Source organism: Phyllostomus hastatus, unplaced genomic scaffold (genome assembly GCF_019186645.2).
Source record: "Phyllostomus hastatus isolate PE091 unplaced genomic scaffold, TTU_PhHast_1.1 phas_contig_150, whole genome shotgun sequence".
In the NCBI taxonomy this organism is placed as follows: domain Eukaryota; kingdom Metazoa; phylum Chordata; class Mammalia; order Chiroptera; family Phyllostomidae; genus Phyllostomus; species Phyllostomus hastatus.
The window spans coordinates 7506949-7530320 of record NW_025333611.1 but is presented as its reverse complement, the minus strand read 5'-3'; the positions used below and the strand labels follow the sequence as shown (position 1 = coordinate 7530320).

The window sequence follows — 23372 nt, the reverse complement described above, 5'->3', positions numbered from 1 at the left end:
CCCCAAAGGGCTCACTGTCACCCCTCCCTCCCCCTCGGCTCGGACCCCTCCTCAGCCAGCTGCCAGCTCCTCCCCACCTGCCTGCGCAGAGAGAGGGCGGCTGGCCCTCTCCAGCCAGTCCATGCCGTCCCGCTAGAGTCCCGTGCACTCCGCCATTGTCTAGCGGGGGGAATGCACGTGGGCCAGCATGCAGAGGCACTTCTGCAGTGAAATCAATTACCGTAATTAGCCTGATCCGATTTTGGTGCTAATCTGCAAACAATGTACCGTAATTAGTAACACCCTTGTGTATCTTTTTTTTTTTTTTTTGTTCTGGAAGCTCTGGTTCTAGGCGCCACTGGGACCTGGCACTTCTCCAATCCCCTGAAACGCCCTGCTCCGCCCCACAGTGGGCAGGTCTGTGCCAAGTGAAGCACACAGTGTCTGGGCCCAAGAGGTCCTGCTTGCAGAGCCCTTGTTGGCAGCGGGAGTCAGACACAGCCCCAGAGGGCAGCAGGGGCACCGACAGCGGGCAGCAGGGGCACCGACAGCGGACGGCAGACTGTGCTCGGTGACGTTCCACACCCACGGCAGTTTCACCTGGGTCCTGGTCTTGTAAATAGGCCCTATTTAGTGTTAGGACTTTTTGTTTTTTATTCAAGATTTTTATTTATCGCCCTGGCTGGCGTAGCTCAGTGGATTGAGCGCAGGCTGCGAACCAGGCATCACAGGTTCGATTCCCAGTCAGGGAACATGCCTGGGTTGCAGGCCATGGCCCCCAGCAACCGCACATTGATGTCTCTCTCTCTCTCTCTCCCCCCTCTCTCCCCTTCTCTCTCCCTTCCCTCTCTAAAAATAAATAAAATCTTAAAAAAAGATTTTTATTTATTTATTTTTAGAGAGAGGGAAAAGGAGGGAGAGAAACATCAGTGAGTGGTTGCCTCTCACATGCCCCCTACTGGGGACCTGGCCCGCAACCCGGGCATGTGCCCTGCCTGGGAGTCAAACTGTCGACCCTTTGATTCGCAGGCTGGCGCTCCATCCACCAGCCAGGGCTAATGTTAGCGCTTTAACTGGCCCTGAGACAGCAGTCGTCAATGTGGAGACTGGGCTAGGTTTGAGCCGGTGTGTGTGTGGCCGTTTTCCAGCTGGGGGAACAGAACAGCCCGGCTGAGGGGCTGCATCCAGGGCTCAGCCCTGGCTTCACACTAGAACAGGGAGGCTGTGTGTCCCAAGGACCCAGTGACGTTTTAGGGGGTAATTAAAGCATATCGATAAAAACAAAAAAAATATTAAGGCTCTAAGAGGTGTGCAATACATCTGGAAAGTAAAATTTTGAAAACAAAAAACAAGAAACAAAACAGTTTCCCCAACAGTCAAAGACAGACAAAACATAAAGAGATTTTTTTCACCTGTTGAATTAGCGATGATTACGAAATGAGATAAAATAACACAAGAGTGGTGAAAAATGCACCCAAGGGGTGCACGGGGGGTGGGGGAGCTGCTTACAGCCCTCTTGGGAGACGAGTTTGGCAACACATTTAAGCACCGTCCTGGACTCCGGCCCAGTGGCTTCTCTTCTCTGAATGTCATCCAAGGGCACAATTACAAACAAAGACCTCCATGCACCGGCGGTAGGGAAACCACGGGGAGCACCCGGCAGGTTCAGAAGGAGCTGGTCAGAGGGGCCGTGGGGGGACATCGCCACAGCCTGGTGCTCAGGCGTGTGCGCCGTGGAGTCCGAGAGACCTGGGGTCCTGCTGACCGTGGCCTTGAGAAATCATTTAACCTCGGTTGGCCTCAGTGTTTTCCTTTTAAAAAATGAGGGTGATTCAGGCCTGGCTGGCGTAGCTCAGTGGATTGAGCGCAGGCTGCGAACCAAAGTGTCACAGGTTCGATTCCCAGTCAGGGCACATGCCTGGGTTGCAGGCCATGGCCCCCAGCAACCACACATTGATGTTTCTCTCTCTTTCTCCCTCCCTTCCCTCTCTGAAAATAAATAAATAAAATCTTAAAAAAAAAGAAATGACACTAAAAAAATGAGGGTGATTCTAGTGTGTACCCCACAGAGGTGCTGGAGAAGAAGATAAATTAATGCATAGAAAGTGTACATTTAAAGAAGCAACACCTGGAGAAGCGCTTAGCACAGCGCCTGCTGCACAGGAAGTGCCCAGTCGTGGTCTGTTCTCGCGGTGATGTGGTCAGTCAAAACCACACGGGCAAGTTTGCGGGGGAAATTCATGTGCTTTAGGGATGTTGGATTAAAAAAAATGCAGCTTAAAGAATTTCTCAATTATGCCAAAGTACGCAGAGAAGGAAGTCAGCGGCGGGGACGTGTCACCAGAGGGACTTGGGGAGGGAGGGACAAAGGTCCACGTCAATTTCAGCCCCAGCCTCTGTGTTTGACCCACGGAGGAGCAGACACGGCAACAGTTTTCGGGGTGCCTTCTGCTGAGATGGCCGGCTCTGACAGGCTGCCGGGGGCAGGGCAGGCCCTGGGAGGGAGAGGGGGAGGGGAGGGGCGGGGGAGGGCGGGCGGCAGCAGCACCTACCTTTGCACTGGAACCGGTGGGTGGGGGTGGTGAGCAGGAGCCGGTCGGCCATGGGCTCGGGGCTGCTGCAGCGGGCAATGCCAGGCTCCTTGTAGCCCGCCTTCACCCACTCCGACAGCCAGCGCAGGCTGCAGTCGCAGTGCAGCGGGTTGGTTCCCAGGGCCCTGGGGGGCAGAGCAGGACGTCAGAGTCCCCCCGCCCGCTTGGCCCGTGGGCTCCGTATCCTTGGCTTTCTGGAAAAGCAGAATTCTCGGACTTTGCCTAGACTGGGGGGGCGGGGGTTGGCCTGAGGACCAGTGGACTCCCGACTGTACCTCTGATCCCTGGAGATGTTTCAACCCCCAAGCCCCTCCCACCTCGGCTTGGTTCTCACCCATCCCAGCAAGCAACCCTGAACTCGGCCTCAACCCTGGAGCCCCGAGGAAGCCTCCTGGGCCTCTCATCTCATTACCCGGCTCTCCCCCGCACTGGAGGGCCCGCCGGGGGACCCACTCTGCAGAGAGGCTGTGACGCCCAGCCACACTGAGGGAGCTCGGAGCACACCGCCCTCCGACAAGCCACTCTGGGGGGGGATACTGGTTATTTCAAACTGCAGGCACTGGAGAGACAGCGGATGCAGGAAGGGCCCTCTGACGAACCCCTTTCCACCTAAAAGCAGCCCCCTTTCCCTGAGAAAGGTGCCTCCCCGCCCCGGAGACCGGGAGTCTCTGCACCAGCAGACCCACTGAAATGACCCTGACCTTCCAGTAAGCTTCCCGCACGCATTTCCTAGGCACGATCCCACAGATTGTGGCCCCCAGCTCGAGCCCCTCTATCTTCCCAGAGCCACCCAGTGTATCATTCCTGGTGTCAAAAGGTGTCGAAGCTTCTTTGGGCCCAAGGGCTTCTTCGGGTCAGTTTCCCTCTGGAGACCCCCATGGGCGCGTGAAAACATGAACTACACGAGTATGCCTTTCTCCTCTGAACCTGTCTCAGGGCAGGTTGGCGGGCGGGCCAGCCGGAACCTGCGAGGAGGAGCACGCATCTCCTCCCCGCCCACTCCGCCTGCAGCTGCGGGGCGGGCGTAGTGCTGCCCCGAGCACACCCCGCCCGAGAGGCGTGCAGGGGGAAGACCCTAGAACTTCCCTTTTCATCATATCCTCTAACGTTTCTGTTTTCAGTGTTTCACAACGTGCACACCTGTCAGCATAGGCGTGCAAGGTGACGCAAATGAGACCACGTGGAGTGGGCTGCACACTCAAACACGTCCCCTGGCGGAGAGACAAGCAGTGCCCCAGAGTGAGGGGCCGCGGCGTCCCCCGTGTGTGAGGGGCAGGGGGCAGAGGTGGAGACTGTGTGCTCTGGAGCCTGGGCAACAGGCCACGAGCTGGGCGCTCCTGGGACAGTTTTTTTAGCCCGTCTGTTTCGGTGTCATCGTGTGTAATAAGGGGAGACAAGGGCTCGCTGCTGCAAGAAACAGGTAAGAGAATTCATCTGAAGTGTGGGGCGCCTGCTGGGAGTTTGATCTCGGTTCCTGCGGAATTTGGGTTTGCGTCGTTCACACGGCGGATGAAGCCTCTGCAGGTGGCTGCAGCAGAGAACACGCACCGTGCGCCGCGTGGGCCCCCCGATGGAAAGCACGCTCCCCGCGACAGAAAGAACAGCCGCTGGGCGCGAGCGGGGCCACCGAGAGCGGGGCCCTCTGACGGTGCTCTGTGCCGAGTGGGCCCGCGGCCCGGACGGGCACGGCTACTTACAGGTGGGAGAGGGACGTCAGGTCGTGGAAGGAGCCTTCGGGGACACTGGAGATGTCGTTGCCGTGGAGGGTTCTGAGGCAGAAGCACAGAGGTGGGGTCAATAGAACAGATCTGATCTCCGCTCCCCCGGCGTCCTGGGCTGGCCCAGCCTTCCCCCGCCCCCCACGGAGTCTCCCTCGGAGCCCTCCGCCAGCACCCACAGGTGCATGTCCTTGTGGCTGGTGCGTGGATGTCTCCACGCCCAGCTCAGCACCAGGACATTGGGGGTAGAGGGTTTGGGAAAGGAGAAGATGGGCTTTTGAATCGAACAGGCCCAGGATGGAGCCTGTCCCTTTGGCTGTGGAACACGTGATAAGTCACTTTACTTTCTGGGCCTCCGTTTCTGCGCCTGAAAGATGGAGAGGTGTCCGCCTGCTCTCAGAGACAACGTGAAGAACTGTGGGTGAGACCGTAAGCTCTGGGGCCGGGCTGCCTCCATTCAGACCCTGGTTCTGCCCCTTACCAGCTGTGTGACTGAGGGCAGGGTCACTGCCCTCTCTGTGCCTCAGCTTCTCATTGTCAAACGGGAACCAAAGTACAAAGACTGGCCACCGAGGGTGGCTGTGGGTGTGTGAGTCCACAAGAGCCCGTCCCTTTCTAGGTGCCAAACGATCAACCTGGACAATGCGTGAGCGGGCCTTGAAGGCGGTCTGGAACAGATCGGGAAACTGGTTCCCTTTTATTCGCTCGGGGAGATCTGTGGGACGGAGAAGTGCCATCCTCCCGGCTCAGGGGAGAGAGGAAGGTGGGCCCTCGGCTGCTGCGGAACCTGCCTGGGGGCCTGGCCCTCATCCCAGTGGGGACCCACACGCAGGGCTCCGGCACTTGTGTGCATCTGCGTGTGCTTTCTAGCGTCTCGTCTGAGGGCCCGGGCGACCTGCTCGGTGTTAATCACACCCCTCCGCGCCCTGCGCTGCAATAGCCAGGAGCTATTCGCACCTGCGGGGGGTTGGCATACGCTGAGCTTTTGGTGGACGCCTGGAGAACGGGTCCAGGAATGAACCTAATGAACGTGGCTTCGCTGCTCAAGGAACCACAGGAGTGAGTCCCCAATTCCTAGGTCGTGCCCCCACTGAGGGCGTAAGCACCGACGGCGCACCCCAAGTCCCCAGGCTGACGGCTCCCTTGGGGTCTGGCCTGTGAAACGAAACTCACAGACGCTCCGAGGCGTCTTGAGTGGCTGCTGGGCACAGACCCCTGCACTGAGGAGGGAGCCCCAGTGAAACGGAAGGGGGACTAGCCTTGACTCTGGGGGCGTACACAGGGCAACGACGCAGGATTCTGCTCTCGTTTCCTGCCCCTAATGTGAGCCGGCCCGGCCGGCAGCTGGAACAGAGGCTGCGGAGCAGGCCGAGCGTGGCGGCTCGCCCACGGGCAGGTTTCTGGCCCGGTTCCCAGAGACTGAGACGGGGCTTGGTGGGGGTGGGGGCGGGGGCTAAGGGGCTGTGTTTCTAACAAGCTTCGGGGGGACGCCGACATTCCTGGTCCTCTGAACCACGTTTAGTTGCCTCAGGTTGTCACCTCGTCCTCCTCTTCTCCCGAAGCCGCCGCTCCGGCCCCTCCGAGGACAGCAGGACGAGCGTGAACGGTCCCCGGGTGTTCAGGGAGCGTCCAGCACTTCCCAGCACGTTGTCAGCATCATCGAGTCTAATTCACATGGGTGTCTATGAATTGCACCAGCCCCCGCCTGCTCTTAACTTGGAGGACTTCGTTGCTGCTTGCTCTCTGGCAAATGCTCCAGAACCTCTGTTAATCATCTCTGAATGAGGCCCGGGCCCTGGAGGGACACGGAGCCCTGGTTCAAAAACACCCGATGGCCAACGGCAGCCCTGGCGCTGGGGCTCCTGCAAGTCACGCTCCCATTCATCCTGCGCGGAGCTGCCGAGGTCTCTGGAAACGGCGGAGTGACGACGGGGCCGTGATTTACTGGGACGACAGCGCCACGGAAACCTGCCTGCGCTGCAGGTTCCCGCTCCCGGAGTGGTCCCCGAAGAGGGGCTCTCGCACGTCTAACCGCCATCCTGCAGGATGCGGGGACGCGAGGCAGACGCGCCCTCCCAGGAGCACTGAGCGCTCTGCCCTTCTCCCCGCCCCGTCTCCCTCCCACCTCCCAGGGGCTGGGCTCCCACAGGCTCCACTTCGGACGCCTGAGGCTCCGTTTCCCCTCCTGGCTCTTGGGGGTGTTCAGGGCAAACTTGGGGCTTGGGGGTTGCTGATGTGGCTACATCTGAGCATGGGGAGGACAGGACCATCTGTGTCAGCTCCCAGCTGCCTCAAACCACCCCAGGCACGCCGTGCGTGTGCTGGGTGCCAGGGACCGGCCTCATTCCACGTGTGGGTCTGGGTGGGTGCATTCCCTTCTGCGTGTGCTGGGCCCTCCCAGGCGGCTGGGGCGGGGGTAAGGTCCGGAGTCAGGCTGCCTGGGTTCAGATCTCCCGCTGACCATCCCTGGCTGCCTGAGCCGAGACCGTCTTTCTGCGGCTCAGTTTCGTCATCTCTAACGTGGAGTCGCTCTTAGCATTTACGCGTTGTGGTTGTCTTTTGGGGGCCGTGGGTGACTCCCTTCACTCTCCCAGTTTCTGTAACCGCTCTTCCCTGTTCTTGGGGGCCTCACCCCCCGCCCACACAGTCTGAGGGGTTTGGCCTCACGGGCAGCGCTACGGCCCAGGGCTGCCCAGTGGCCGTCACAGTGACTGGCATGAGGTGGCGTCTGTGACCTCTGTGGGCCAGTGAGAGACATTGCTGGGGCTTGGGCTGGGACTGTGAGGACAGAGGCAGAGAGAGACACCTCTCTGACAGTGGCCTCGGGGCACCCGCACCCAGCCCTTAAGCCCCAGGTCTGCCGCTGACGTTTCCCATTACCCTCGGCCGAATTCTCTCTACGCTGGAGGGGGTCTGGCCTGACTTTCCCTCCCCGTGGGCGGGAGACATCTGCTCGCTTCGGTGCTTCCTGCACTGGCAGCGTGAGGATTAAAGGTGCAATGCCAGTGGTCCCAATGGTTCAGGGCTCCAGGCAGGGCAGCAAATCAGGAGCCCTCGCTCACGTCGGCTCTGATTGTTGTTAGCATTGCCGCGCCCCCTCCCTTCGTGCACGTGTCCTGGGGCCAGCCTCTGAGCAGCACCCACGTGCCGCAGAAGCCTGCAGGTGTGCAGCCCGCAGGCCTCAGAGGCAGCCGCGAGCCCATGACGGGGCCCCAGGTGGGGAGAACACACCCACGTTTGGGCAGCCCGACCCTGTGCCCCTCGCCTTCCTCTCCTGTCTTTCATTCCACCCACTCTTTCCTTCTCATCCGCGGCCTCTGGGCAAGCAGGCAACGTGTCATTTTTAAAGAGGCCATGTCCCTCCGATCTTCAGGCAAAGCCTGAATGGGGAGCGGTACAAGTAGGGGGCACCGCCTGCTGGGAAAGGAGGCCGAATGGGGCACTAAAGGGCCAAACCAGGACCACGGTTTCGAGGTCCAAAGGAATCTCCTTTGGGCTCCCCAGAATCGTCCAATGTTCAACAGCTGGTCAGACACGGGATGGGGCTGGCTGAGACGGGAGTGAGCTCTCGGTCTCTGAAGGAAATCAAGCAAAAGGAGCCCTTCAGGGGATGCTGTAGGGAGGACCTCTGCATTCCACAGGGCACGATGGACAGCCCCGCGTGCACAAACGGCAGACGCAGCCTCACTGCAGGGACTGGGAGCGGAACATGCGGAGCGTGACGGACGGTGACCCACCCGCTCCCTCGGAGCGCGCGCCAGTCAGCCCTCCCAGCGCCGACCGGTTCCGGGTGGCTCCCCTGCGGCGGGGGCTGGGAGTGGCCGCTGGGACCACCCGCACACCAGGCGCGCAGCTTGGTGTGGGGCAAAGGTCAGGGAGCACGTGGAGCCCTGAAGAAGAACGAGGAGGACGTCCACGGGAATGTTCTCACCTAGCTGCTTTTAGATTAGGCGCCGAGTGGGAAAAGCTGTTTTCACACAACGCTTGTCCTCATGCAGGGTCCCCTGACCACCACCCGGTCACATCTCTGAGATGCATTCAAATCCCCCCACCGAGACACGCACACACACGCACGTGCACACACACACACACACGTGTGCATGCGCACGCACCAGGCCTCTCCTCCTGCTTTCCCGAGCACTTTCTGGCCTTTCTCTGTGGCTGAATCTTGAGGCCCACTCTCCTCCCCCACCCCAAACTGCCAGCATCTCTGGGTCTCTGGTTATTTCTGAAATTGTAATCGAAAGAATGAAACCCTTTAGAAATGAGAAAATACACAGATGCTTACATGCAGTTGCAAATATTGCAATTCCTGATTTCCAAAAACCAAAAAAACCAACAAAGCCCCTATCTCTTTGCCCTCACTCCCTCAATGGCAAATCAGCTCCTGTCTTCGTTCCTCCTCAGCTCCGCCTTCCTTTAGCACAGAAACGACAGCACGAACCGTTGGCCGTAATCGCTTTTTTTGTTTGTCCACGTTCCCTATAGTCCTTCATACGTATGATTGTTTGCAAGTTGCTGTTGTAACGTACACACACACGAGGGTTGGTTTTCCACGTGGCGCTCCGCGGTAAGTGCTGCCCCACGCGGCCGTGTGGTTCCTGTCTCCCCACCGCGCTACCGCACCTCACCGACCGGCTTGCCTCCAGCACTCCCCCAAGGAGGCCCTTGTAGGCCCTATTTAAAATTTAGGTGGAAAATAACAGTGCGGCCACGATCGTAACGCACAGAGCCTTTCCCTCATTTTGGATTATTCTCGAGCATAAATTCCTAAGTGTGCAGTTACTGGGAGAAAAGATACAAATATCGTAAAAGAAATGGAGCTTGTAAACATTTAGATTTTCCCTGGATTGGCCCTCATGCAGAAAATGGTTGTTCCCCACTGAGGCAGCTGTTTGGAATGAGGGCCCGAGGCCCCTTTCAGTTATGCTAGCCCACGATGCTAAAATCACCACGCTGCCCTGGCTGGTGTGGCTCAGTGGATTGAGCGCTGGCCTGCGAACCGAAGGGTCGCAGGTTTGATTCCCAGTCAGGGCACATGCCTGGGTTGCAGGCCAGGTCTCCAGTAGGGGGCGCATGAGAGGCAGCCACACATTGATGTTTCCCTCTCGCTTTCTCCCTCCCTTCCCCTCCCTCTAAAAATAAATAAAATCTTAAAATAAAAATAAAATCATGGTGCTCAAGCCCTACTGGTTGTTAATTCAAGAAGCAGGCACGGCGTGTGACATGTTCACGGGCACCTGACGAACTGGAGATTGTGGAGGTTCCGGAGTGAGACGCCCTGTGTGCTGAGGAAGGAGAACTCAGGGTGAAGTTCATACCCCCACCCCCTGCCCGGGCGGACAGACACACAGATGGACAGGCAAGCGTTCTCCTTCTGCCTCATACCTGTTGCATTGCCCACCCCCCGCCTGCTGCCCAGAACTACCCTAATTATGAACACATGCGCAGAGATCCCATTCAAGTTGGCCGGCCACACCCCCTGGCGGCACACCCACGCACGGAACCGGAAGACTGAGATGGGAGACAACAGGTTGGGATTGTGGGGGGAGGTGGGTGGGAGGTGGGTGGGGGAGTGGGTCCAGCCTCAGCCCTGGCCGACGGGGTGAGCCCACGTCCCATTGTGTTCAACGGGAAGCAGGGACACGGTTCTGCTGATGTTTCCATTCTCGAGTCCCCAGAGAAGGTGGATAATAAATAAGTGACAATAACAGATGGCACACTGTCGGCGCGGGCGCTCCTCTGCCCCCAGAGAATTGATTTTTAATAACAGCGCAGATGACATGTGGCGGAGCTGTCGCTGACACCGGCGTTCTGTGGGCCTGTGTAAATCACGCCGGCCTGGGGGCTCTCCAGTGGGCCAGGCGCTGGGCGCTGTTTGCTGACTGCTGCTGGGTGCTGGGAAGGCTCCCAGGGCTCCGAGCCCGGAGGCTGGGTCCTGCTACCCCTGCCTGCTGGACTGTGCACCACTTACTTCACCAGTCCAGCCTCAGTTTCCCCATCTCAAACATGGGCACATGGCTCTCCACCTCACAGCACTGTTGCACAAGTTTAAATGAGGCAATGGCCATGAGAAGCCCCCCCAAAATACGGTTATCACTGTTCCAGTAATAATGGGCCAGGAAAATAAGGAGGTGGTGGGTTGGGGCAGAGTGTGTGTGGCATCGGAGGAGCGCTCGGCGCCGCCTGCGGTTCCCGGCGCAGGAGACGGCTCATACTCACAGCACTCGGAGGGACCGCAGCCCGTTGAAGGCGTGGATGGGGATGCAGCGTAGCCGGTTGTAGCTCAGGATCCTGCGGAAAAGAGCACAGTGGTTGGCTCTTCCTGCCTCAGCTGCCCAGGGGTGGGGGCTGTCCACACTGCGCCCGGTCAAAGCCAAGGCTTATCCTCCCCATTTGAAAGGATGGGCAGAAGCATCCTAACCGCAGTGGGAAGAGGATCACCTCCCGGCACCCCAGGAAGCTCACTGTGCCTAGTTTCCCCCCCAGCAGGCTGGCTCCTCGACCAGCTGAGCTACCCCCTCCCTCCACTGTCAGTCTGAGTGTCCACAATGCGCAGAGCTACCGGACACGGATGGGTCTGAGCGAAGGGCAACTGTGTGGGGGAGCGTTCCGCTGGGGAAGGAATTCACAAGGCCCAGAAGGTGTTCCATGGAGGGCCTCCCTCGGAACTCATTAGGCGCCAGGTCTGGCCTGACTGCCCAGGCAGGGGGCTTCACACCCACGTTAGTTTCCTCCCGATGATGGTGGTCTGCCCTGTGCAGGGGCAGCCACAGCTTTGAGAGCCGCTAAGGCAGAGGGCCGGGCCCGAGGGGACGGGGGAAGGAACGGCGCAGGCGCGTGACGCCGGCACGCCACCGCACTCACAGGGTGGAGAGGTGAGACATGTTGCTGAAGGTGTGGTTGGTCAGCACGCTGATGCTGTTGTTGCTCAGGTCGCTGGGAAAAGTGAGACAGAGGGTCCCGTTTGCTGTTGGCTGCATGTGCAGGGGGTCATTCCCAACTGTCACACAGGCCACCCATCCCTCCACCCACCCACCCCTCTGCCCATCCACCCATCCACCATGTACCCATGTATCCATGCATCCAGATGCTCTTTTATCCAGTGTCTATTCAATCACTCAAGCAATTGTTCAGCATCTGTCCATCTACTCATTCATTTAGCTCTTCAGTCATCCTGTCCCATGTCTATCCACCCATTCATTCGACCAGCAAAACAGAACACAGAAGATAGTAATCTTTTCTGATTCTAGCACATTTCTTCCCCTGATCAATACTTCTTTCGCTGCTGTGCCTCTGCCTTCCCTCCTGCCTGGCATTCATTTAATTCCCCTTATCAGACTGTCTCTCAGGGGGCTGAGGTGGGTGGGAGCGTGGTCCTCTGTCAACGATGACCTCCAGCTTCTCCGCAGGGACAAGTCCCCGGGGCAGGGGCAGTGGTGTCCGACCCCAGCTGCACACGAGAATCACCTGGAGCTTCTGCAGCCTCTGAGGCCCGGGTTCCACACCAGGAGTCTGATGTGATTGGTCTGGCGTGGGCTGGGGCATCAGGGTGCAAGAAGGCAAACAGACTGCTCAGGTGATTCCCCAAATCAGCTGAGGCTGAGAGCCACGGCCCTGGAGCAGAAGGTTCTCTAGAGCAGTAGGTCTCCACCTGTGTCCCCCTAGCGACATTTGACGACGTCTGGAGACATTTTTGGCTGTCACGACCAGAAGAAGGAAGCTATTGGCATCGGGTGGGTAGAGGCAGGGATGCTGCCAAAACTCCCGCGATGCCCACAGCAGCTCCCACAGGCAAGAGTTATCTGGCTGCCCCACACCCACAGGGCTGAGGCCGGGAAAGTCTCCTCTGGAGGCTGATTTGCGGCTTCTCTGGGAAGCCAGGCTGAGTAAGGTGACAGGTGGCTTTCTTCTACCTTTCCTCAGTGGTCCCCACCCCCCCCCCGCCCCCATCCTAAAGGCGACGCTGCTTCATTCTGAAAGAACTCTCACTGTCCCCCAGCGGAGTGGCTCCCTGTGCCCCGCCCCCCACCTCCACGTCCCTCCTGGGTGAGGCGGGGAAGCTTTCCAGGGTTGAAGCCCACAGACCGGCCGGCCTCTGGGGCCGCCCCGATGCCCAGCAGCCCTGCTCCTCCTTTGGGGGTCTCCCAGGTCTTGGCTGACTTGGAGCCAGTAGCAGCCACCACCTGAGGGGAAGTCGATTTGAAGCATCTACTTAGAACATTTTCTGGGCCATGAAAGAAAGGAAGAAGAAATGTGCCTTTTTTTTTTGATAAAGCTAAGTGCAGACACGGCTTGCAAGCAACTGGAAGGCCAGGGGCTCAGCCCCCTCCCCCCGTGCTGAGGAAGAAGGGGGTGTGGCGGGCAGCAGTGCCGGGCGCTGGGTGTCTGCCGGTGGTTCTCACTGCACCAGACTGGGCACATCGGGCACCCGTTCCTGCCAGATGCCTGTCCCCCGCCCCATTGGGAGGGGAGGCAGTGCAGAGAGGCTGAGAGCCTGCAGCACCGGCCCCCCCACTCTCCACACTTCCCAACCTCCGCCAGGAGAGAGAATGACAGTTCCCACCCAGAGCCGGGCCTCTTACATCAGTGTCAGGTGCTGGAGGGCGGACAGCTCCCTGGGCACCGCCGTTAGGTGGTTTCCTTCCAGGTACCTGAAAGAGAGGTGCGGAGTGACGTCTGGCAAAGAGGCACCACCCGCGTTCTCCCTTCCTCTCCGAGACACCGCCCCAGACGTTCCAGGCTGGGTCGGGTCCTCGGTTTACTCTCTCATAGCTTCCCCTCCCTCAAGGCACACACCACACGCTGCATTTGTCATCCAGCATTTATTTGTGTGGTTATGTCTTCGCTGGGCTGCTAAGGTCCACGATGTGTGTACACATGTGTGTGCATGTGCCTGCACTGCCAGCCTCTCCCCATGATGTCCTCAGACCGCACTACACTCCCCACAGAAACCCCTTCTTCCAGCGGTCGTGCCTGGGGGACAGTGGTCATCCTTCTCTTCTCCCGTCCCGGGGATATCAGTGGTAGGACCACAAATCCAAGATCATGGTCCTCAGACCCGAGCCAGCATCGGAACTGCCTGGCCCTTCACCAGCAGTGGACGGCGGGGACGTTGGAGCCCGGCTCGCCTCCCTGGCCTCCGGGGAGATGCGGGCGTGCAGAACTTGTTTCCAGGACCGGAAGGCCTGACGTTAGCAAACACTCCCTTTGATGGGAGCCAACAGATTTTTAGGGTTAAACTCTTCCAGCAAGACGATCCTCAGTCCAGAAGGCTCACGGCTCCGCAGTCATGGGACCTCCAGAAGCGGACAAGGCCCTAGCTCCACAGGGAGTGCTGGTGTCAGTGACCTTGGGGGCTTCGATGCGCAGCGTCTGCTTCTGACCAGTGCTCAGTGAGACACGGTGGGCCTGCGTCTGAACCAGGAGCTCGCCGCTGAGTGCCGGCGGGCGTCTCTGTGCTTTCTCGGCCTGCCCGTGTGCGGTGGCCTGGGTGGCTCTCAGAGTGGGGCCCGTGGGCCCCAGGGGGTGGAGTCCCCCAGGCCGCCCCAGGGGTCTAGGAGGCTAAAACTATTTTTGCAGTTACATGAAACCAGGGCTGTCCTTTCGGACTGTGTGAGCGAAATGGCTGGTGCCTTAGTACGGACCCAGGCAGTGGCACCGAGTGGGTCAACGCCAGTTTCATTTGAGAATGCCCCGGATGAAGGGCTAAAGCACTGCTAACTGCAGGGACTCTCCACTCTTGAGCACTCATCTTTGTAACATTCTGCGTGACAAACGGGAAGTGTGCATGAGGCGTTCTTGCGGCAGGAGGAGGACGGTGGAGGAAAGGTACCCGTGTACTGGAGTTACGAGCTGAACCAGCCTTTCACCCGCCTAGGTTTGTGCTGGAAAGAATGACTAGCAGGCCGGTTATTCCGAAATGGGTGTTTAGCAGACGGTTTCTCAAGAATGAACAGGGCGAGCCTGTCCCTTCGAGAAAAACAAGCGGCATTGCCAGTTGTTGGTGATGCTCAGATTTGAGCTTCCAAAGTGAAATTGAAGTCTCAGAAAACCTGTAACGGCCCCATGGGGCTGGACAGCGTCCCCTTATGCAGAGACTTCTCTGAGGTGTGCGGTGGCGATAATGATGGCTGTGGCATGTTTGATGTCGTGCAGTGCGGTGTGTCGGCCCTGGGAAGGACTGCGTCACTCGGGGGGCCAGTCTTGTCCCAACGGGCAGTGTGTGCCGTCACCAGGCCCCGCACGGGGGAAGCCCCTTTCCCAGTGCGCACAGAGTAGTGAGTGGGTTTTCATCCGGCAGCGTGAGGGGTTCATGGGCCTGGGTTCGCGCTGCACCCTGCAACTAGCCCTTCAGACACGAGCGCTGTGTGGCGCTGGCTGATATTGGAGAGGAATATTTACAGTTACTCAGAAAGGCTAATGAAATTCTCCTCCCTTCCTCATTCCTGCTGCCCTGCTCCCTTGGCTGTGACAGAGGCCACGGCCTGCTTTGCCCTTTCTCCTTCTCAGGGCATTAAACTGGATTTTGTTTGGGAAGCTGGCAGCTCCGCCCCAGAGAACCAGTGACTCCTGAATCTGGACTCAGCCCACGTCCCTGGGCCTCCTGGCCACCGAGTCCGGGCCTGCCAGCTCTCGCGTCCTCTGGGATCGATTTTCTTGCTCCCTGACCCCCCGCCCTCCCCACCAGGAGAAGGTGGCGGGGGCAGAGGTGGGGACAGAGGCGGGGGCTGCTCTCCTTGGCGACCTTTGCAAACCACGTCTGGTCCAGGGAAGGGCCATGATTTCCAGAGCAGGACATCGGGCCTCCTCCCCAAGCTCCGAAGTTTACTTTACAATTACAGCCAATTATCTGTGTTATTTCAATCCCCGTCTCGTGAGCTGGGGGGAGAAGTGCCCGTGGGCCTGTTTCCATGACATTCTCTTCTCCTTGACCCGTGTTGCTTGGCACTCAGTCAGCCCACGACGGAGGCGCGTACCTGGGCCTTTTTCCGCAGACCTGTGCCCCCACCCCCCACCGCAGCCAGCCCAGGAAGGTCGCAGGGCTCACTGCACAGGTGGTTTTGCCAACACACACCTCCAAGGGTACGGCCTTGACCCAGACTCAGGGCCGCCGGGGGCTTCTTAGTGAAGGTCAAGCCCTCTGTTCCTTCCCTGGGGCTGGCGGCCCTGCTCACCGTCTCCCTGAGGGACAGGGGATGCCAGGAGCCGCAACTCTCACCCGGGAACCTCTCTGCTCTCTGAGACACTGGGGCACTCAAGTCCCACTCCGGGGGCAGCAGGAGAGCTGGCAGAGAGACGCTCCCCAGAGGGAGGCCTCTGAGCCCTTTTCTGTTGCCTGGGTCCGAGGGCACAGGCTGGGCTGTGGGGGAGGGGGAGGCGGCGTGCCTGAGGCCTGGAGGGAGCGCACGCCGGAGGGGTGGGCGGGCGGGGGCTGGCTCTGGGTGTGGATGGGTCCCTCCTGCCCTCCTTGTGTTCTGCCCCTCCCTTTCCGACCTCCTCCCCGGGCAGCCTCCTCTGCCCTTCACACTGAAGTCACAGCAAGTGCGTGCTGAGCCCCTGTGCCTGCCGGACAGTGCCTCCCCGATTTCCCTCCGCTGCGTCTGCTGTCGGACTGCCAGGCTGGCGGGGAAGCTAGACGACACTGACCCTGCTCCGTTTCACTTGCCAGGCCCCGTGTCACCTGCCAGGCAGAGGCATGGTGGGTGGGGGATGCTTCCTGTCCTGTGTGCAAGCTGCTGCTGGCCCCCCCGGTGGAGGCTCTGCTGCCATCTCGCTGGGGCCCATTCACCAAGGGCTCCCCCAGGCAGCCTTGTGTGGGACACGGGGGTAGAGGGTGCCGGGCGCGGGTGGGGCACCTCAGGGTGCCCCGCAGGGGTACTCACAGCTCCGTCACGTCCTTGGGGATGCCTCTGGGGAGGGCGCGGAGGCCCCTGTTGCTGCAGCGCACCACCGTCTCCACGCAGGTGCACTGCTCGGGGCAGCGCGGGCCCAGGTGACAGCTGCTGTCGTCGTTGCCTGTGGGGCGCCCGAGAGTGAGCGAGGCGGGTGGCAACCCCCCGCAGTGGGGACCGCCTCCAGGGAAGGGGCAGCTGTGAGCCACAGCAGGACCAGGGAGCCTGCTGGTCCCGTTCGTGGTGGGAGGAGGAGGACTGTGGGCCTGGGAGGGGCGGCAGGGCTGCCTGACCTCCACCGCAGTGAACGGGAAATGAAGACCTAAAACCCTGAGCGACCAGAGTGTCGGGCGGGAAACAGACCGAACGGACCGACCCAAGGAGTGCTCGGGGTCCGAGGCGGAGCCCTGTCCACGCTCTTCCTCCTCGTCCCCATCTCCCCTCTTCCCACAACTCAGTGCCTCCGGCTGGCGACTCTGCCCCCTCCCTCCCGCCTCCATTACCCTTTGACCCCAGTGCACCGACAAACCAGTTCCTCTGTCTCTAGCTAATCTCAGGTCGACCGAGTAAAAACCTCTACGGCTTGAATTTACGCAAACAAATGTGCCCTCTGCAATCCCGACGCTCAGCGCCCTGGTCTCCCGGGGCGCGTATGCCCCGCCCAGTGACAGGAAGCTTCCGGGGGCTCATCGAGAAGCCCGTTTCTCGTGGGCATGTGCCCCGCCTGTCCGAGCCTCGTCCCGACGCCGGCAGGGACTCTGGGGCCCGGGGCGCCCACGCACAGTGGTGGTGCAGGTTGTGCACGGCCCCGAGGTGCCGGGTCACCTCGGGGAGGCCAGTCTCACTGTGGACGTGGGAGGTGAGGACATTTGGTCCCACAGTGTCTCATAGACGGCTGTACGGTACCTCACTGTCGTCACAAAATCCGCGCATTGTGACGCACCTCTGACCGAGGGAGGTGAAATGTCTGTAGGAAGAGGCACTGACGGCCCGTGTGCGCCGGCGCAGCCTCCAGAGCTCCCGCTGCCGGCTGACGGGCTCACAGGGGGATCCGATCGCAGGGGTGCTGGCCCTCACTCAGCACCTGCCGCACCCTCCCCACCTCTCTTGGGTCTTCCCCAACTCCCAGGTACTGCACCCCACCCCGCCCCGCCCCCGCCCAGCTTCCTCACCTTCACAGGTGAAGTCCTGGACGGCCACGTCCTGGATAGGGATCTCCTTGAGAAAGAACGGCTTCTGGCACCGGGGGTTCCCGCTGACCACCCGCCTCTTCCGCAGCCACTTGCCGAGCCAGGCCAGGTGGCAGTTGCAGTTGAAGGGGTTGGACAGGAGGTTTCTGGGAGGAGAGGAGGGCGTCTCTGGGCGGCTACGCTTCCCCCGCAGGCGCCGGCTCGGGTCCCATGCGGCAACCCTGGGCCCAGGTCTCCAGGGAAAGGGGACGCAGGCTCTCCCCTCAAACCCAGACGCAGCCTCTGCGGGGGCCATTCCGGACCTTGGCTGATGGACATGACCGGGGTCCCCCCCTTGTCTGCTGGGCCCCAGCCAGCCATGGGAGCTGCCGCCAGCTCCTCAGAGGGCTCCCTCCCACTCAGAGCCTTCACACACGGGGCCCTCCTGTGGGGGTGGACCCCTAGCGTCTGCCTGGCCGGCCCCTCCTCATCCTCCTGTCCTCAGCCCTCAGCCCTCAGCAAAGAAGCTTCTCCCGAGCCCCTCCTCGGAAGGGAACTGGAACGCTCCCCTCTGCCTCCCCCCCCCCACTTGCCGGTGTTCCCTCCGCAGCACCCACCAGAGCTGGTTGCCCAGTGGTGGCCCCCACGGCTATCTGTCCATGTCTGGGTCTCCCGGCACCCGGGACCTCAGCACAGGCACTTTGTACAGGTCCATTGGATGCATAAAGGGGCCAAAAGGCCCTCGAGAGGCTGGGGTATCCCAAGGCAGTGAAGGGCTTGGGGGTCAGACATTCCTGGGTTTGAACCCTGGCTCTGACCCTCAGTAGCTGTGCGAAGATGGGCACGTTCTTGTGTCAATGCTGCTTCCCTTAACGCGCTGTGACCTCACACACACACCGCAGGGGCCTTTCCGTGGGGCCCCTGGGGACAGGGAGAGAGGGAGAATCAACCAGCAAGGAGCTCAGCAGAGCCCCACGAGACACTGTGAGCACAAGCTCCTCCGCGAGGGGGAAACGCGCTTCCCCCTTCCTTGAACAGGCCGGCTTCAGAACCCAGGTCCGTGCTTGCCGACCGAGCCGTGCTGGGTTTTCGCACCCCTGCTGGCCCCCTTCCGGGGTGGTTCTCCACACCCTGAGCTCCAGGAGCCACCCGCCTGCGTGTCCTCGGCACCTAGGCGGTGCCCGGCACGTGAAGGGAGCCTGACGAGTGTTCATTAAGTGGGCAGACAGAGGACCTTGGCCAAAGGGAGCTGGGAGGGGAGGTGTGCGGGGCGGGGGCCCAGCGTGGGTGTGCAGCGGGCCCAGGAGGGCTTACATGGTGGACAGGGAGACAAGCGTGGTGAAGGCTCCGGGGGTGATGGTGGCGATGCGGTTGTCATACAGGGACAGCAGTCTCACGGAGCTCAGACCAGCGAAGGTGTCGTTGCTCACACAGCTGATCAGGTTACTCCTCAGCATCCTGTGGAGAGAGGGGTGGGGACGAGAGAGCACAGGCATTATCCTTTCCTGTCCAGGGCAGGGCTGCAGTGGTGTGCGTGTGCGTGTGAAGCATGTGCCGGCTCCAAGCCCCGTCCAGTCGCATTGCTGAGGTCTGTGCTGTGAGAGCAGGGCCTGGGTCCCCACGGGGGCCACCTGTAAGTGCGCATGTACACGCTTGTCTATGCATGCCTTATTTATAGCGGGGGTAGGGGTCACACATACGTGTGCATAGGCATGCATGTTGTGTGGAGTTAGTGTGTGTATTTCTGGGAGGAGACGGGACATCAGCTTGTGTGTGTCTGCATGTGTCTACCTTCATCTACAGGTCATGCATGTCACCTTACGTGCATGTGTGCCTGTCAATGCTCATGGGTAAATGTGTATTTGTGTGCCTCTACCAGCATGTTTCTGGCATGAATCTATGCGTGTCTCAATAGTAGAGTGTGTGAGTGTGAGTGTGAGTGTGTGTGTTGCTTCCCATGTTGCACCCTTTCCCGTCGAGGGCCGGGGAACGGCCGGTGCCTCTCCGGCCGCAGGAGGAAGGGACTCAGCAGGCCAGGCCCGTCTGCCGCCCGCCCGCCCGCCCGCCCGCCCGCCTTTGCAGTCCCCCTGACGCCCGGCCCACCCTTCTCCCTCCTGGCCCTGGTTCCGGCCCCGGCCCCGGCCCTGGCGCTTACAAGGTCTTGAGGCCGCTGAGGCCGCGGAACGTGCGCCCGTGCACTGCCTCCAGCTGGTTCCCCGTCAGCATCAGCTCCTGCACGCCCGCTGCCCCGTCGAAGGCGCCCTCTCTCACCTCCTTGATCTTGTTGTTGCTCAGGTTTCTGGGAAGGGGGGGCGGTGCGTCAGGACAGACGCAGGGAGGGGGTCAGTGCCCCGCCCCGGGAGTGAGGACTGGGCGGTGGGGAGCTCAGTCTCGGGTTCCTGGACGTTTGTCTTCAGCACCTGTGCCTGGGGTGGGGCGGCAGGGACCCCAGTCCACACAGGTGGGGCCACCTTTGTGAAAACAGGCCGTGGGGCTTGAAGTCTTTTCAGCCTCAGTGTCTTTTCCATGCCCTGGGGACTGACAGATTGAAAACACTGATTCCCAAACCTTCTTCCTTCAACTTGAATCCCCCTTCAAGAGGGGGGCGGGAGAAAAATAGACACCAAACTCCCCCCCATGCAGGTTGGGCATGTGCAGAACTTGTGGCTCCTCCCTGGCTGAGACCCGAGATGTAGCGGACACTTTCTATGGCGTTACTGTGCCCGTGGGAGGGGGTTGGCCAACCGAATCCCATCAGATCCCTTGCAACACAAGGCCTACCAGACGGGTATTCTTTTTATCATGGCCTCACTTGACGGATACGAGGACTGAGGTCCAGAGAGTTTAAGCGACTCGCCCACAGCCACACAGCTGAGGGACCTGGGCTGCGAAGCCAGGCTTTCGGGCCCACAGGGAGGCCTCCAGGGAGCCGCCTTCTCGCGGAGTGACACTCCTTTGGTGATGTGGACGTCAGCTTGCACACGCCACTGCTTTGCGGAGTTTGGGGTTCGCGGTGCTCTGCTTTCCTATGGTGGGCTCGGTCCAGGGGCTGGGAGCAGGCCCTTCCCGCCCACGCCCTCCGGCAGGGGGGCCAGGGGCTGAGAGGGACCGGGGAGGGGGGGCCTCCGCGGGGCCCCTGAGTTCAGTCCTGAGAGGCTTGGCAGGCAGGACGGGTGGGGCGGAAGGTGATGGCGTCACCACAAACTGAGGGAGGAACAGCGGGTCAGAGCCTTGTCCTGGACCGGCCTTGGTGACCCCTGCCACTGGAGAGCAGCCTGTGGCTGGCCGAGCACCCTGATGCCGTCAGAGCTGAGGGTGCACGAGAGCTGGGGCAGCTGGCCCGCGGCCTCGGGGCACACGAGACCCAGAGAGGAGAGGGCACTGCTCCAGGTCCCAGGGCACGGGAAGGGGAAGGGGAAGGGGAAGGGGAGGCAGCACCACAGCGTCCTGCTACTTGCGCTTCCCCGGGCGCCCTCCTCGAGGGAGCTCCTGGCCGGGCCCAGCAGCCTCAGGGGCGGTGGGACTGGGTACCTTGGGGCTGCGTGGCCGCGTGCAGGCCGCCTGCTACCTTTCTAAAGACCGGGCCTGCAGGGTGCTTGCTGCAATGCCCGCACCTGTGGGCAGGTGTGGGGGAAAGAGACGGTGTCCCAGTCCCACCTTCTGCTCCCTCCGTCCTCCTCCTTGTCACCAACCTGCTCCCCTCCCCCAACTTCCATCCTCCCAGGAAGCGGGAGGGAACTTCTCAGAAGCCCTCCCCCAAGGTCAGAGAGAGGCGGGGATCTCCTTAAACTCAGCCCGATTTTTTTCTTATCAGTCCTGCTCCCCCTGGTCCAGGATGGCCCGGGGATGCAGGCAGTGCTCGGGGAGACTGCCAATGACCCCCAAATTAGACACCAGAGGCTCTCCCAGCAGCTATCACTCATTCTAATGCTGGGGAACACAGGTCTGGCTCCAGGGAGTGAGGCTTCTTGGGGAATTCAAGTCCTCGGGCGGGCAATGAAGAGGAGTTATTCCCACTTCCTGACATCTGTTTCTTTAAATGAGCACAATTAACATCCCATTACCGCAAGGCTTGTGAATTGGATTTCCTCGGGCTGGAGGGTGGAAACCAGAAGGAGAGTACAACAGGGGGATGGACTTTTCCAGAAGCCCGGGCTGCTGCTCACTCTGCAGCCACTGAAGGGCTGTTCAAAATGCAGGCAGCTTGGGCTGGGCCTCAGGGGGACCACAGCTTGGGGCAAGCACTCGGGACACGGAATGAGTGTGTCGGGCCCTCCGGCCCTGGAAAGATCCTGCTCCACACTCTGTGTCTCATGAGAATCGAGGGTCTTACACCGGAGAGGGTCTGGAAATTCCCAACCCAGGCCCAGGGTGGTTCAGAGAAATGTGGGGTGGGGGTGGGGTGGGGAGTGGGGGCAGGACAAACCTAGCACTGGCCCTGTGGCCGCTGTTAGCTGCCAGGTGAGACTTCCAGACCCTCACAAGCACAGAGGGCTCTGGAAAGTCTCTCTTCGGGGCCCTGTAGTTCTGCTTAAAGCCCGGCCCCAGAGGGCCCCGCAGCGGGGAGAGAGCTAAGGGAGTTTTTCTGGAAACTGAGGAGAAAGCTGGGATGGAGCAGAGGCACTCTGGCATGCTGCCAGGCCGGGGCGGGCCTGTCCAGCTCCTGTGGGCCTCTCGCCCCCCCACCCCCCCGCCCCAGGAGGTGGAAATTCTATTTGAAGACGGGGCTGCAAGCCCGAATGCCCACAGGGCCCAGGCAGGTGGCTCACTGCCGGAAGCAAGCCCAGTGGGGACACGGTCAGGAAGGCGCCTGCCCCACCTAAAGGGGTGGCCGCTCCTCAGTGCGACTCAGTCGGAGCCATTTGGGAACGTGGGCTCAGTTACACCGGGTCTTCTGGTTTCCCCAAAGACGCCAGAGGTGCAGACTTTTGGGCGGTGGAAGCTCTGGATTTTTAAAGGGGGCAACTCCTTCTTATGAAAAACACGGCCACAGCTAACACAGCCACCCACGAGCACCTGACAATGGGGCTGCCCTTTTCCAGCCCCTGGTGGAGACTCTCCTGCAGAGAGAAATGACCTGGGAGTCACCAAACCCTCCCTGGGGATGTGATGTCATTCGAAAAGCGGCCTTGAGTTACCGCAGTGCTGAGAACCCCCGTGGGTACCCACCCGCACTTCTCTCGCATCCCTTAGTACAGGTGACCTCAGGAGGACCTCATTATTGCGACATGACAGGTAACGGCGCACAGAGGGGTTCCGAGGGCACGGCAGAGGATCACCCCCCACTCATCCCCCACTCTGTGGTCCCTCTCCTCTGCCCACGTGGCTGGCAGGGTGGAGTCAGGGTGTGACCGTAGGGCCCCGGCCCCACTGTCCCGGAGGACGCTCAGCAGAGCCGGGCACAGGCACAGCTGGCTTCATCCACCAATGGCAGAATCCAGCCGCCCCGGTGCCTCTGCAGGGCACGGGGTGGTGATGGTCCCAGCATCTCGGGGAGGGGGCGCGGGGGAGGGAATCTTTCCTTCACCAAAGGAGTTGCCACCAAGTGATTTTGCATAAGTGGCTGCAGCTGGTGGCTGCTGGGACTGGATCTGCCCCTTCCGGTCATTGGGTGGGTCGGCTGGCATCACTTGTACGGGTTTGAGCACACGCAAGTGCACACGCACGTCACCCCTCTGCACGGTGCCTGTGCTCCCCAGCTCACCCGGCCTGTCCCCACGCCTGGCTCCCGGGCTGCCCACGGATCTCTGACCTTGGACAAGTGGCTTTCTGTGTTTCCGCCTCCTCATGTGCAAATGAAGTATTTAAAAATTTTTCTTTCTTTTTGTAGTTGTTTTCAATCCTCACCTGAGGACTTTTAAAAAGTTGCTCTTAGAAAGAAAGGAAGGGGGGGTGGGAATCGACGTGAGAAAGAAGCATGGATCTGTTGCCTTCTCGTTGGTGTCCCGACCTGGGATGGAACCTACGACCTTCCGGTCTAGGGGGCGGCGCTCTGACTGCCTGAGCCACGCTGGCCGGGGC

At 60.6% G+C, this 23372-nt stretch overlaps 1 protein-coding gene across 2 annotated transcripts in view; it reads right to left on the bottom strand.

Annotated features, from left to right (window-relative positions):
* SLIT3 (slit guidance ligand 3) overlaps positions 1–23372 on the bottom strand; it is a 517665-nt gene that overhangs the window by 25146 nt on the left and 469147 nt on the right. For both annotated transcript variants that reach the window (XM_045824010.1, XM_045824020.1), the window contains exons 17-25: positions 19507–19650; positions 18666–18809; positions 17355–17518; positions 16174–16306; positions 12874–12942; positions 11156–11227; positions 10511–10582; positions 4268–4339; positions 2532–2695 (exon numbers count right to left, since the gene is read on the bottom strand). In XM_045824010.1, the coding sequence (XP_045679966.1) occupies positions 2532–2695; positions 4268–4339; positions 10511–10582; positions 11156–11227; positions 12874–12942; positions 16174–16306; positions 17355–17518; positions 18666–18809; positions 19507–19650 (1034 nt within the window). The remainder of the gene's footprint in view (positions 1–2531; positions 2696–4267; positions 4340–10510; positions 10583–11155; positions 11228–12873; positions 12943–16173; positions 16307–17354; positions 17519–18665; positions 18810–19506; positions 19651–23372) is intronic.